A 15,091-nucleotide genomic window follows, 5' to 3' on the forward strand; every position below is an offset into this window, starting at 1 on the left:
GGTGAAGAGGTGGGGGGAGCTGGCTCACAGGAATCTCTGGGGCGACAAGGCCAGGCTGGACGGGGCCTGGGCTGGGACCTTCCTCGAATGGCTTAGACTGAGCCCCAGGGGGTTTCTAAACAGGGAACTGGGTTCCAGAAGGCTGTACCACCATGGGCCAGAAGGGGGTGGTGAACTGTGGATGGGGGGCGGGGCAGTGGCTATGGCAGCAGTCCATGCCAGAGGGACCCAGGGTCCCTGCTGCAGGAGGGGCGAGGTGGTTCTGCAGCTGTCCTCCATCCTGCTCTTTGCCTGGGGATGGGGGTGGGGCGCAGACAGGAAGCAGAGTCCACCCAGCTCCCAGCACACCGCCAGTGGAGTCTTCAGGGTTAGAGTAGGTGGCTGGGCACCTGGGTCTCTAATCGACCCTTGATGTAGATGTTCTCGGGCGGTCACGTGCATACTTGGCATTCCCTGTGGTCAACATGAGTCATCCATTCATCTCTTAGGAAGAGCTGAGCCCGGGAATGGATATGATGGCCTGGATGCTGCAGAAAGCAGATTCTAAAAATTAAAAAATTAAAAATATGTTTGCCCTGGACTTCAGAGTGCAGCAGTTAAGAGCGAAGGCTTTGCTCTCCGCCAGATGTCAGCTGGAATCCAGGCTCTGTTGCTCACTCATGTGTAACCCTGGACAAGTCCTTCAGTCTCCTTAAGCCTCTGCAGCTTCTCCTGAGAAAAGGGGACGTGGGGGTTACTATGGGAATGAACTTAGACGACACGCGTACCATTTAACAAGCTCCCAGTCAATGTTAAAGAACAGTTACGGTGATTAATTACAGTTCCTCTCAGGGTTTCATCGGCTAACCAGATGATCTCCACATTTCCTAGGAAGGTTCTGGACAGATGGGCACTCCCTGAGCACACAGGGCGGAAGGTGTTCTGGGGGTTTTCTCTGAGGCAAGAGAGAGACCCTGGACGAGGCAGAGCGCCTTCTGGAGAGTGACCTTTTGGCTTCCTGTTCCAGCACCAGCAGAAGACCTTTCCTGCTCTACGTGGGCCTGGCCCACATGCACGTGCCTTTAACTGGGACCCAGTTATCGGGAGACCCACAGGGCCGCACGCCATACGCTGCAGGCCTCCGGGAGATGGACAGCCTGGTGGCTCAGATCAAAGACAAAGTTGACTGCACAGCCAAGGAAAACACATTCCTCTGGTTTATAGGTAAAGTAGTCAAAACAGCCAGCCTAACAGAGATCTAATGGATAACCCTGCACATGGCCCCTGGAGAACAGAGGCTCGTCAAGTGATCCTCTTTAACGGGGCAGGAGGCTAGCTTTGAACTTGGGGCCCTACTGCTGTTTGTTGGCTTCAAAGCTGAGCACCTGTCCATTGGGGCCTCCAAGGCTGAGCCCCTGGGAAGGTTTGCCCAGAGAGAGCAGGTACCCTGCTGGCCCCTCATGTACCCGTTAGGGCCACTCGAGTATTGCTCTTAATTGTTAACGAATGCCTTCGGCATTGTGAGCCTGTGCAGCCCTCGAGCTGTTCTGAGACTCCCTCTTCACCATCCCCCCAGTCCCAAAGACATCGGTTGCCACCGGTCACCAGGCCACGTCTTTTAGCTGAGTGGAGCTGAACTAGCGAGCCGTTTAGAGGGCCCACACAGGCATGGTGGGGGGCAGGTCCCTGTCTGGACAAGGGCAGTGGGCACGTAGAGACATGGCTTTGTAGCTATGTGCTGCTGTTGGGAAGGTCGATCTCTCTAAACCCCTGTTTCTTCATCTGCAAAATTAAGCTAACAATAGAATCTAGTCCATAGCGTGTCGGAGGACTGTGAGATGATGGATGTATGTGAAGCATTGGGCACGTCTTTGGTGCTTGATAAAATAGTAGCTGGGCCGATGACAGCTGTGATGAAAGTGCTAACCCCACACTAAAGACAAGTTGGTCAGGCAGGAGCCCCCAGACGGGGCGAAGCTGGGGGAGGGAAAGCCCACGTGTCTGAGAGCCCAGCGGAGCCTTCTCCGAAGGGTGGCTCTTCGAGGGTAGAGTCGCGTTTGTTTTCACAAAGTCCCCCTCCTGTCCAGTCCCCTGCCGCGCCCGGGATGTGGGGGGAGAGAGAGGGAGCTAGTGAAAGTGACCACCAGCCTGTTCACCGTTACGCGTTGCTTCTTCTGGTTTCTAGGAGACAACGGCCCGTGGGCTCAGAAATGCGAGCTGGCGGGCAGCGTGGGCCCCTTTGCTGGATCGTGGCAAGTGCGTCAAGGTAAGAGGCCCGGCTGGCGTCCCCCCACTGATGCCGGGCCCGGCCCGGGCCCAGGCCGGGACCGGGGGTTCTGCCTCTGGGCGGATCGTCTCCTAATACAGGCCTTAGGGCATCATCGTGGAACAGGGCCAAGCTGCCTGTTGATGCTTTAAGTTCCTTCTTTAAGAATTTATCCTAAAGAAATAACTAGCCAAGTGCACAATGATGTATGTGAAAGGATGCTCACTGCAGTGTTTTATTGATTGGGATGGAGAGAGTTTGTGTTCCGCCCGGAGCATGCTTCTCTCTCCTTCCTCCTCGGCCTCTCTCTGGGGAACAGCCACCTCCGAACAATCCAGTCCACAAACCTTCCAACCACTGTGCTTTCCTTTGACTTTAATCCTGCTGCCCTCCCTCCTTCTCCTTTCTTTTTTTTAAGAAGTCATCTCTCCATCCATCCAACAGTTAATTCATTCCATCCATTCAGGAACGGTTTAGTGCACACCTACCGAAGGTTTCCATATCCATTTTCTCTAAATCTTACAGTCGCGAAAGGTAGGTTCATCTTCATTTACAGGCGGAGAGAGAGACGGGGGCTTGGAGAGGCTAAGCAACCCGCCCCAAATCACACGGTCTGTGAGGCGCAAGCCAGGCTTGCTACCAAAGTTAACGTTGCTGATCGCCCTGCTGTGCACGGCCCTTCTCTGCTTAAACGCGCTTCAGCTCCGAGCCCAGCGCCCATCTGCTCTGGGAACCTGTCCTCCCAAGGCCCTTAACTTTCTGAGCGAGCAGCCACGTTGGGTACAGTTGGGCAGCATGGACCGAAGCTTGAAAAAGGCGTATGCCTGTTGATGCTTTAAGTTCCTTCTTTAAGAATTTATCCTAAAGAAATAACTAGCCAAGTGCACAATGATGTATGCGAGAGGATGCTCACTGCAGTGTTTTATTGTCGTTGTTGTTTTTAATAGTTTTATATAAACCGAGGGTCTAACAACAGAGGAGTGTTAAAGAGATGATGATACATCCACTTAAGGAAATACTAAGGAACCACTGAAATGCTGGGTATTACTGACCTGGAAACATTTACATTAAATACTTGTCAGTGAATAAAGCTGGTTACAAAGCAACATATAAAGTATAATGTTATCATATAAAAAACAAACATACATATTCTCAGGAGAATGTTGAGAGAGGCAACAAAAGGTAACAAAAGATGAGCAGTAATTACCCCGGGGTAGCAGCAGGAGGGTTTAAGTTGATTTTCCCCACAACGAACTGGTATTATTTGTATCCCTACCAAAATTAAAACAGGTTTTTTTTTTTTTTTTTTTTTTTTTTAAAGTGCTTATATCCAAGGGGCTTGGCAGTAGACTTGGCAAGTTTATCCCCTGGGGCTGGGTTTCCTTGCTGTCTGGCTAGCTCCTGATCTGTGGCCCCCTGCCGTCCAGGTCAAAGGACACAAAGTTCTTTTCATATTAGTCTGGTAGAATATTTCTTGGTCCCTAGAACTGGAACAGTCCTACGTGGGCCTGGCCCACACGTGCGGCCTCCTCGTGGCTGGGGGCCAGGTGGACTCGCTGGTCATTCCTTTTTATTTATCAACTTTAACCTGGTGTCCCTTGGATCGGATCCCTGGACAGCTTTATAAAGAGTGGCCCTGCCGGGACTGTGGCCACGTCCTGCATCAGGAGAGTTGAGTCAGGAGTCAGGGAACTGGGTGCCGCCCCCTTTCTGCTGAACAGTGAGCGGGTACCTCATCTCCCAGGGTTGGGGTTTCTCTCCACGTATCGGTCTCTGCGGTTCTCCCCAGTTCGGGAATGCTAGGGTTCTGGTTCTGGTTCCTGGAGTGCTGGACCAGGAAAAGATGCCAGGACTGGAAATGGGTGCACATACACCTGCAGCGACAGCCTAGCGAAATACCGTGTGGGCCCGGAGTGGTTTCGCGCTCCAGGTCCTCCTCTCTGCGCCTAGGACACCCTCGGGCCAGGCCGCCTTTGTCAGTGTCCAGCTGGAAAGCCTAGAATCGGAACCCTCAAGGGAAAACATCCAGAAGCCCCAGAGACCAAGGGTGAGGGTCTATCAGTAAGTGGCTCCTCTGTGGGGGAGATTGCTGTTCCCCAAAAGGTGACCTCCGACCTTCTGTTTGAGGATCTGCCTTATCTTGCCTCCCTTCTCGCCCTTACGGGCAGCTTCGACATAGTGGAACCAGTTTAAGGACAGGGACTGGGGCCCCTTCTTGGAGGGGACAGCCTTGTCCTGTGAGAAACGTATCGACCGGCTGGGCGACTTGCACCTCTCTTTTCCTTCCATTGGCTGAGCACCTACTATGTGCCAGGAACTGTGCTCAGCGCTGGGGACACACAAAGCGCCTGGCTTTACGGAGCGACAGTCTAGAGCAGTGTTTCTCAGGCTTCAGTGTGCAGACGGTCCCCTGAGGATCCTGCCAAAATGCAGCTCTGGCCCAGCGGGTCTGGGGTGACGATGGAGATGTCGCATTTCCGATCAGCTCCTAGGTGACGCCGACGCGGCTGGTGGCAGGGACCACGCTCGGAGGACCCCCGGTCTCGAATATCTGCCTCTAGACCATATTGATTCTAGCGTCATCCGAGTCTAGGACTTTCAGGTCTCGACCGGCGGTTATCGGGATGTGGTCCCTGCACCAGCAGCATCAGTTACCACCCGAGAACCTATCAACAGTGCGAATTCTGGATAAAAATTAGCAGCGAAAAATTCAGTTCCTGAGCCACACTTCAGAGGTCCAGAAGCCACATGGGGCTGGTGGCTACCATACTGTCCATCATGGTGGACAGTTCTGCTGGACTGTGCTGGGGGCAGACACATCAGCAGGCCATTCTAATACAGGATAAGGACTCCGTGACCGCAGGGAGCACAGGGGCCTCTCGCTCAGCGGGAGGGGAAGCAGGGAGTCTCCCCCAAGCGGGTGGTGTTGAAGGAGACAGCCAAAGCCAGGGATTTGCAGGAGAGAGGGCTCCAGGCCACCTGGGCAGGGACCAGAGAGCGGGAGCTGTGCAGCGGCCAGCGTGTGCGGCTCGTCGGGAGCAGGCGTGAGCAGAGAGGAACGAGGCCGAAGGCAAAGCCGGGGCCGGCCCGAAAGGCCTTTTCTTTCAGGCAAACACTTGTGGCCTTAATTCTAAAGAAAAATGGAATCCTGGCGGGATGTTAAGAGTCAGAGGGACCTCATTCGATTCTGAAAACGGAGGTGACATTTACGTGGCATAAAACCAACCATTTTAACACGTACCGTGGCATTTAGCGCACTCACCGTGTTGTAGGACTATCACCTCCATTGAGGTCCTTTTTCATCACTCCACAGGAACACCCTGTACACTTTGAACACGCTCCCCATTTCCCGCTCCTCCTGGCCCATTGCTCATTTTTTAAAGACCCCTCTAAGGTCCCTGAGGGAGAGGAGCAAGGACTTGCTTCCACCGAGCCCAGGATGATAAATGAGAGAAGCGAGTGACAGAATCTCCAGGAATGTCCCCGCATTCAAAGGGTGCCAGGGTTGGTGAAGACCTCACTGATCTTTATTCCGAGCCAAATAACAAGGGGGGTCACACTGTCCCTCCCTCTCCCCTCCCCCCACCGCTCATCCCCACCATGATTGTTATGACTCACGCCTTGTTCTACCTGCCTTGCTTCTCTGGACCTTGCGGTGGTCAAGGAAAATGGCTAGGCCCTGAGACAGTCCGAATCTTTCTAAATCCATGGGAGGCGGAATGTAGAGGGAGAAAGAGCGAATGGCTTTGGAGGCCCAGGTCGGGCTCGAATCTCGACTCGGCTTGGCCACTGGCCCCCTCGGCCCCCGGCTCCGTTTCGGCCTGCTCCCTCCCCTGAGGTGTGGGGCGGTGGACCCACCTTGCTGTGCTGTTGGGAGGATCAGCGGGGATGTGGCCTGGGCAGCACTCAGCCTTGCACTTGGCCTCCACTAACCCCCCACAAGACTCGGTTTCTTTACTCGCAGCCGAAACAAAGTGGGGCTACCCTACAAAGAGAAGAATTTGATGGGGATCAGAAAATGCCCGGAAAGAGATTTTCCTACCAAAGGACACAGGCGATGTAAAGAACGCACGGTGACTCTCCGTGAGCTCTGGGCCTCCGCCCTGGGGAACTTCGCTCTGAAGCTGGATTTCAGTTATCTCCAGATAACGGTCTTCCAGGGGGCAAGACCTCGCATAGATGTCGGATGTCGCGGCTGCTGCGGCTCGATGTGGTATCTGAGCTGCACAGCCCTTGAATTCAGGGTGGGGCTGGGGCTGGATCCATGTTCTTCTTTGCTCAGGAGATCCTAAAGGCAAATTTTGCCTAGGGGTAAACACTTCCCTTTCCTCGTTCTCTGGACCAGCTTCCTGTCAACTGTTCCACAGCCTTTTTCCTCTTCTCTGCCCAGAATGCTGCCGGGGGCTTCTGGGAAGCCAGGCAGAGCCCCCGTGGAAGGGGTGTGGCCAAGGACTCCGATCAAGAGGGGGCTGGTGGCGGGGGGCCTCTTTCTGGACCACCTGCTCCTCCTCACCCAGCTTCCTCATCAGTGGGATGTCTGCACATCCTGCTGTAAGGGGGCCAGTCTCGAGAGCCGATGAGAGAGAGAAGACAGTGTTTTCGCAACAGAGTAGGACAAACAGTACTCGGAGCCTTGCTTCTTCCTCCCTGCAGCCAGCCTGCTACGTCAGGCCACGCGCTGCCTTCCGCTGTTCCCAGCCCCACAGGTCCCCCTCCTCGTCTTCCCCTTCCTTTCCTGGCCGGGCTGCCTCGCTCAGCTGATGGGATGAGGCAGCGTCTCCTGGAGTCACCTCTTTACCCCGTGCGGGCGTGAGGATGCTCCCCGGGCTCGGCTTGCACCCTGCAGGGGTGAGGTGAAACCGAACTGGGGGGGGGGTTGGACAGGGGACCACACAGAGTGCCCCTGCCATCTCTCAAACGAGCGGGCCACGAGGTGCCTGGCCACTGCCGACCCCAAGCCCACGGGCCCCAGCTCAGGTCTGGCTCAGAGCGACCGTCCCTTCCCCATTCCAGACCCATTTCCTACCCAGGACAGAACCGACACCTTGTTTGTCCCCTGAGTGACTGCTCCTCTGTCTGGAAACTCTTTTTCTTGGTTTATTTGAAGACCAGAACTGTTCCTTCCTCCCCACTGGTGATGAGGAAACATTCTGTTGAATTTGGCATCCTCGGCTTCTAGGAGACCTTGGCTGTTTGTAATTTGATGCTATCAGGTTGTTGCATAACCTTTCCCGCTGGGAAGTGGGCCCTGCATCCCAGACCTTCTGTCCAGTTTGGGGTAAGGGGCGGGGTAGAGAAAGGTCAGAGGTGAGATGGGTGAGGGAACAAGGAACGAGAGATGTTGGCTGTTGGTCCTGGCTTGGGACAGGGCCAGCCGGTAGGGACCCAGTGGAAGTTGAATGGGGTGTCCCTCAGGGCCACCAGACTTGAAATGTTTCTATCATCACATTCGAGACCACCCGGGGCCAGCCAGAGTCCTTGGTCTCAGCAGAGGCCTGGCTGCCCTGTGTTTCTAGAAAACTAGTATGCTTTGGGCATCCTTGGCAAGGGCCCATATTTATATTTAGAAACGAAGCCTGCTGCTTTAGAAGGTTATAGAATGCGTGCTCCTCAGAACAAGCATGTTCTTCCACCCGAGTCACAGATACGGATGCCTTTGTGGGCCAGGCAGGTGATAAAAGCGAACACATGTTCGTTTTCATCAGCGTGGGCAGTGCTGGGGATAGGGTCCTGTCTAATCACATTCAATGCCGGTTAAAAAAACAAAAAAAATCCACGCCGAATCAAACGTCCGAGGGCCGAGTCCAGAGCGTGAGCGGCCACATCGCAACGTCTGCTCTCCGCTGTCTGTGGGTAATTTTTTTTTTTTTCCGTTTGTTCTTCGGTCTTTGTTGTTTTGGATGGCATTTGTTCGGGCACTTCCAGGGCAGGCACTGTGCCAGAGGACCTCGCTCCGAGCTTAGTTTACGTTATCATAATGTAACTTCTCCCACAACCCCGTGAGATAAGTGCCATTATTTTTCCCCTCCATGGCTGAGGAGATGGAGTCGGAGGGAGGGTAAGAACGCTGCCCAAGGCCACGCGATGAGAAGGGGCGGCCCCCGAGCGAGACCTGAGCTCTGCCTCGTTCCAAAGGCTCTTCCTACTCCCTGCTTCCTAACATTTCTCCAGCTCCGGCCCTCACAACACGGGCATCGGAATCGGCTAGAATCAGTTCCACCCTGGACTTCTTCAGTCAGGATTTCTGGGGTTCTCCCGGTGGTTCTGCCGCACTGAGACGTGGGTGAACCTCCTTACGAGCCACGCTGTCGTTCTGACTCAGTGCAGTGTGACTCTTGTGCCCTTTCCGGGACAGACTGCTGTTCCTGAGCGTGGGCTGAGTGAGTCTCCCTCGGCCCGCCCTGTCCCCTCCCCATGCATCGGAGAATGCCACTTCGCTTCCGTAGCCAGGGAAGAGCGAGGAAGCAAATTCATGAATCATGGTTCTGTTTATGTTTTGGTTGCTGAGGCTAAATATTTATTGCTCTAAGTAAGAGGTTCTGCCTTAATTAGAGCCATAACTAACCACAAGTGCGTTGAAATGCATTCTCGTGACCCCCTAAGACATTCTACTCTCAATAGAAAGCTATATCTAACCGATGCTTTTAATGTGCAGGTGCCATTGATCAAAGTCTTGACTTTGATCTGAACTGAAAAGCTTTTGGAATCAAAAAGTACATAGAAGCTTAATCTATGGACTTTTCTATGGTTTTCATTATAACTTACAGGTTCATATTTATGATCTTACGTCTTAGAGGTATAAGGGCGTGGGCAATTAACATCTGCGATTACAAGCATGCAGGCTACATTTACGTTTGAAATGCATCATGTCTGCTTCTCGATCTTGCCCCTGTCCTCTTTCCTGAAATGGCCACTCTTCACCTTAAATCACCAGGAGAACCTTAGAAGGTATCAACGGGTACCCAAGCCCCATGCCAGGCTGATTAAATCACAATTTCCAGGGCAAAGGGGCTTTGGCATGAGTATTTTTTTATGCTCATGCCGAAGCCCCTTTGAGTCTAACATGCATTCGGAGATGGGTGGGAACCACTGTCCTAGAAGCTGTAACACTGGCTGTGCGCTTAAACCTGGGTTCAGATCCGGGCTCTGGCGTTTGCTAGCTGTGTGACCTTGGGCAAATTACTTAGCCTCTCTGAGCTTCCATTTCTTCATCTGAAAAATAGGTCTAGCCCTCAGGGTTGCCATAAGGATTACATGAGGTAAATGCAAAGAAGGACTTAGCATTATGTGTAGGAGTGCTTAACTTGGTGCTTAGGAAGGGCTCAGTAAATAGGTGATAATATTGCTACGGTTTTCGTGGTATCTATAACTGGGAGCGAGTTTCTGTTAAGCCAGAGAGTCCTAGGGGACCAGGGGAAGCTATCCTGGGATTCAGCCTTCGCCGGTGCAAATAAACCACGGCAAACACTGATAGATGTTTCTGCTCATCAGACTCCACAACCCCGGGACCTGTACAGAATGCTGGCTGGAGCAGTTAAGTTTGTCCATCCCCAGCAATGCCACCGAGATATAAGAATTTGGTGGAGTCAGAGGGTGTCCACGCTGGGAGGGATGTGTATTTTTATAATTGGACGCTTAAGACCCATACCCTGGACATTTTTTTAAAATAAATTCTTTCAGAGCATCAGGTCTCTGGCCGTGGCTGGGGTGTATAATTACGTCTCTCTGTTGGAGCCAGAACCCCAGGTGCAGCCAGCACTAGCTGGCCAGCCTTGGTGTCGCAGAGGGGACCAGTCCGCCAGTGGACGCGCTGAGGGGCTTTGCTCAGCCAGCGTTTTCTCTCTCTTCGTTCCTGAATCTTTGCCTGCGGACCGCTCACTCGGTTGACATACACATATTTTATAACTGGCTGAATTCCTTCTAACCCCTCCGGCTGTCAACCCTCTGCTTATAAGGCAAACATATTGAAATGGTTTTCTCTGAAAAAATGACTTTGGGAAGGCAACTGCCCGAGAACGAGCATCACAAAAGGTTGTTTCAAACAAGCAGAACCCCTAGTGGTGGAGACCAGTTAGCAGGTTTATTAATTAGGGGCTAGCGCACCGCTCTGAAAACGCCCCGGAAGCAGAGGTGAACTCTGTGTGCCAATGCTGGTGCCCCTGGCCCGCCGCAGTCCAGGCATGCACCCCTGCCTCCTGGCCGACCCTCAGAACTGTTGGCTCATCTCTTGGAACTGAAGCTGTCACCTTTCCTTGGCATCTGACCTCAAAGGCTAAGCAAGTCTGTCTGAATCTTGTGCACTGTGGACATGCAAATTTGCACCCACCTATCTCCACCCCAAGCTTCCGCACAAATGCCCCTCGGGGGCTGGCATTATGTGCAGAGCCCTAGCACGTGCAATCGGAGATGCTTTCTTCCTCCCTGCCCTTTGGCCTTAGGCTGCGGCCTAAGTCACGCACCCCAGAGCCGTGTGGGAATGGTTTCGTCCTTTCTGCAGTTCCGGATTCTCTGTTCCATGTCACTGGGAGTGGGCTTTGCGTTTTTTAAGGGAGGCGTGGCTCTCGATGGGAAGAACGTATTTGATAACTCCTGGGCCAGGACAAAGAGCTTCCCATTCAGCCTGCACAGCTCCACTCGGTTCCGAGAGCCCCACACCCCCAAATGTGAACGTTCTTACGAGGGGAGTTCTTTCATTTCTTACTTCCACACTTGGGGTCCCCCAGGGCTGGTTATGAGGAAATCCCAGGAGTGCTGAGCATTTCCGGCGTGGGGCCCCAGGTCAGGGGCAGCAAAGGTCCAGTGTGAGTGCAGAGGCCGGGAGCCTTGGACTCGCCGCCGTTGCTTTTGCATCCACGCCGTCCACGCCAGGAAGTTGCATGACCACGGCGTGTGTGAGCCACATACATGTTTGCTTTGGCAGGGCCTTCTACACGCTAAGTTTGTGGAATCCTTGGCTCAGCCGGGAGGAGGGTGGAGTGTGTGTGGGAGTGGTGGGGATGGTCATGGCTAATTCAACGCAACCTGTATTCAGGATGTTTCCATAAAGCATGACCTCATCTCTTCCAGCCCGCTGGTCATCATTATCCTGGTGGTCATTTTTGACTTAGTGGTTTCAAGAAAGAATTCCTTTAGTTACCAAAGTGGAAATTCATAGATTGCACATGGATTGTTCTTACCTCCCCCTGAGAGGCAGGAGGTCAGAGCTATTACTAATGCTTGTCTCCACAACATTAGAACAACTCATTACTTCAAGGAAAAACAAAGCAAAGCAAAGCAAAATACAACAATAAAATCCATGCCAGGTCAGTCGTTGGGCGTTGGGCAGAGCAAATAGCTGGGAAAAAGTCTCTGCTTTTCTCTCTTCTCAAATAATTGTAGTTTTTCATCCTAAACAGGCCATCACATTGTGAGCACTCAAGTTCATGTATTTAACAAATATTTGTTAAGCACCTACGTCTTGGGTGCCAAAGACCAATGAAATCTCATGGTGTGGAAATACGCAATAAGCAAATCGATAAGCCAGCCGATTTGAAGTGCAAAAAGTGTCATGAAGAAAATAAAGTCGCGAGATTGAATGAAGGGTGACTGAGGCCACGGCTTACGTATGTACGTTGAGGCCAGTAAAATAAAAGCACAGAATGAAAGATAGTAACTATTTGAATAAAAATAGATGGTTACTAAAAGAAGTCACTCCTTTGCCATAACTATCAGAAATTCTCAAAGAGTCCTCTTAGAGAGGGACCGTTGTCCCAGAGGCTAGCTCTGAGATCAAGAGAAGACCTGAGTTGTCGGAGAACCAACTGCCTCCTCTCCTTTCTCAGGGGGAAGTTCGGCCAAGCAGACCACCTGGGAAGGAGGCCACCGGGTCCCGGCGGTGGCTTACTGGCCTGGCAGAGTCCCCGTCAATGTCACCAGCACCGCCTTGTTAAGGTATGAGACCTCAACTACTTTTAGATGTTGGGGTTTAGAGCAAGAAAATCACGGAGGCTCTAGTGGTTAGAGACTTGGGGAAGAGAGACCTCGTTCACCAGCTGCCCTTCCTGGGTGTTCCCAGGCAGTGCCAGAGCTCCCATTGCGGCAGCATGGATCAGACTGGGGGCCGTCGCACGTGAACGTTAAAGCGACAGGCGGTGGAGTCTTTTGAAGCCACCCTCTGGGTTAGCGTCTGAGGGGGAGGGGACTCGGCGGGTTTCATGGCCTTCGGTGCCGACTGGTGGCACTGTCTGCTGGAGAGAGAGCAGCCGCAGGGGGCGGGCGGCTGCCCGGTTCCCCTTCTGCCTGGGTCCGAGCTCACGGGAGGGAACAGGTAGGTGGTTCTTCGAGCTGTAATTATTCCACCCATGGGGGAAGGGCAGTTGTCCCAGGGGTGGCCGTGTGAAGCTAGCATTTCACTGGCCATCACAGCACCCCGAGAAAGACATGTCGATGTCTCCTCGCCCTAAAGGGGCGACGGGAAGGAGGTGGCATGACCAGGCGAGTACGGAAAGAATGAATCCTGGGCGAGGACCGTCTTCCTCCTCTGACCATGAAGCCGCGCGATGAGGGAGTCACTGGGTGCTTCCCTTGTTGGAAGCACGCTGTAAATGTGCTATCTGGCCATCGCCCTCGCTCCTTATTGGCGCAGATCCAGGAGGCCACCTCTTCGGCACAGCGCGTGGCCGTGGTGTGTCACCCTAAAAGCAAGGCCACACAGCTGTGTCGCCATGACCCAGACCGGGCTTCGCGCTCACTCGGGCACAGTTCTGCCCTGTATACCCTGACAAGGGGACCCTCAGTAGAAGCCAGTGGCCATTCACATGCTCGGAGGTTTGGGTCTGTTTAAAGACTAATTTACTAGTTCCAAAGGTTCTTCACCATCAGCTGAATGGCCTAGAGAACACGGCCTAGCGAGGCAAGTAGCCCTCACAGACTTCCTCCGGCACCCCCAGACCTGGTGGGGGGAGGGGAGAGACCGGAGCCCAGGGGAATGGAAGGGTAAACAGCTCTGCTGGCCAAAGTAGGGAGTTGGGAGGCACTGCCCCCGGCAGCCCCCCCCCCCCCCCGGGGCCCCAGAACTGCAGGCCAGCCCTGTACATCAGGAGGGGGCAGCAAGCTATCAGGGGGTGCCTGCAGGTGTGACAACAACAGTGCGAGCTGGAGTCTTGTGATGTCCGCCCGGCTGGGCCCAGGGCCAGGGGGGCTGACTCGGCGCTGTTAGGCCAGGTGTTCACGCGCCGGGCTGCACATGCGCAAACAGCTCGGCCTCGCCTGCAGTCACGTCATCGAGGACCCAGCGCTTCTGTGTGAGAACGGCGTTTGCGCCTGCAGTCAGCGACAGCGCCTCGGTAGGACCGCATCATCTCGCTGACCATCTAGGGCCTCGGAAGTGGCCACTAACTTAGGGGACAGCTTGGGGGCTGAAGGAAAGTCGGTCTCGGCACAAGGAAACATTTCCCCTGGGGTTTTTACCGGAGCAATACCAAAACCCCGGATCAGCCCCTTGTAGGGTATTTTCGGGGGTTAAATGAGTCTCGAATTTCACAGGACGGTTTGTGCAGAATTCACGCTCTCGCTGTCTCCCTACATGAATCCGTGTAAAGCACACGGGGGTGGGGAGTGGGGTGGGGGGGACAGGCCACCATGCGTCTGCTGCCCTTCTCCCTGAGTCCCTCCCAGCTCTGCGGAGAATGGCTTAGGATCTATTTTCAAGAAACTGGTGCTAACACTTCACGTCCTTGGGAACCCAGCGTTCCCACCTGGAGTGTTTGTCACCACCCTAAACTTTATTCCTGGGAGGATGTAGAGCTTTTTCCAGATCAGATATAACTAAGTCCCTCAAGCCACCCAGGGGTAAGGCCAGAGTACCGTACCCTATATTCTGGTGGCCCTGAGGAGTTGTGGGCATCAGCGAGTGCATGAGTTGGTGTAAGTACTTGCATGAATACAGAAAAGTGAAAAGGTGTGTGTGTTTGGGGGGTGGGGTACAGGGGAAAAGGGGCCCACACGAATCCCACCGGTTCCCTTTCAGAGATAACCCATGTTCATACTTGGGGGTGAACCCCATTCGATGTAATAAGATCAAAGGAAGGTCTTGCATGTGCCCTGACCCCAAAGCCCAGTGTCGAAATTGCAGAATGGGGGAAATCCGCTTACTCAGCAAATGTTTATTGTGTTCAGCTGGGGGCCAAGCGTTGCCCTAGGGGCCGGGGGTTCGGTAATGAGCAAGCCAGACAGAGGCTCCTCATGCCTAGGAACCCTCTCACCTTCAGGAGCACAGGGCTTGGGCGGCACGTGTGACAGGGTCTGGTGGCAGTTTGAACCTCAGACTCGAAAGCTGGCGTCTCAGCCTCAGCACTGCTGACGTTTGGGGCCTGATCATTCTCCATTGTGGGGTGCCCTGGGCACTGTGGGATGTTTAGTAGCATCTCCGGCCTCAAGTGTGGGCCCTACCCCCAGCTGTGACAACCAGAATGTCTCCAGGCAGCTGCAGGTGTCCCCTGGGGTGAGTAACTCACGCTGGTTGGGAACCAGAGTGTTGTGTGGTTTCTCTGAGCTGTGTGTCAAAAGGGGGAAGGTCTGCTCTGTGAAAAAGCTGGGAGCCCCTGGTTTCCGTTGAGAACAGGAAACCTCCTTTTCAGGTTACTGGGGCAAGTTCGAGGTGACAGGCGTGATGTGAAGGACTTGAAACAATCTCCTTTGAAAAACAGCGGAAGCTGCTGTGTAGCCCGGAGCCCGGAGAACCCCTTGGGCCTGGGGAACGTCCGGTTCTCCTCCCATATTCGAAAGGCGGTCCCGTGGAGGGGGATCCGGCTGGTTCTGGACCTGAGCCACAGAACCCTGTCCTGGAAGTCGGAGCTGCAAGATGTT

At 53.8% G+C, this 15,091-nt stretch overlaps 1 protein-coding gene across 5 annotated transcripts in view; it reads left to right on the forward strand.

Annotated features, from left to right (window-relative positions):
- Nucleotides 1-15,091, forward strand: part of ARSG (arylsulfatase G) — a 109,813-nt gene that overhangs the window by 74,360 nt on the left and 20,362 nt on the right. For all 5 annotated transcript variants that reach the window (XM_036223787.1, XM_036223786.1, XM_036223782.1 and 2 more), the window contains exons 7-9: nt 1,007-1,203; nt 2,165-2,245; nt 12,067-12,175. In XM_036223787.1, the coding sequence (XP_036079680.1) occupies nt 1,007-1,203; nt 2,165-2,245; nt 12,067-12,175 (387 nt within the window). The remainder of the gene's footprint in view (nt 1-1,006; nt 1,204-2,164; nt 2,246-12,066; nt 12,176-15,091) is intronic.

The sequence above is a fragment of the Rousettus aegyptiacus genome, unplaced genomic scaffold (genome assembly GCF_014176215.1).
Source record: "Rousettus aegyptiacus isolate mRouAeg1 unplaced genomic scaffold, mRouAeg1.p scaffold_m13_p_6, whole genome shotgun sequence".
In the NCBI taxonomy this organism is placed as follows: Eukaryota; Metazoa; Chordata; class Mammalia; order Chiroptera; family Pteropodidae; genus Rousettus; species Rousettus aegyptiacus.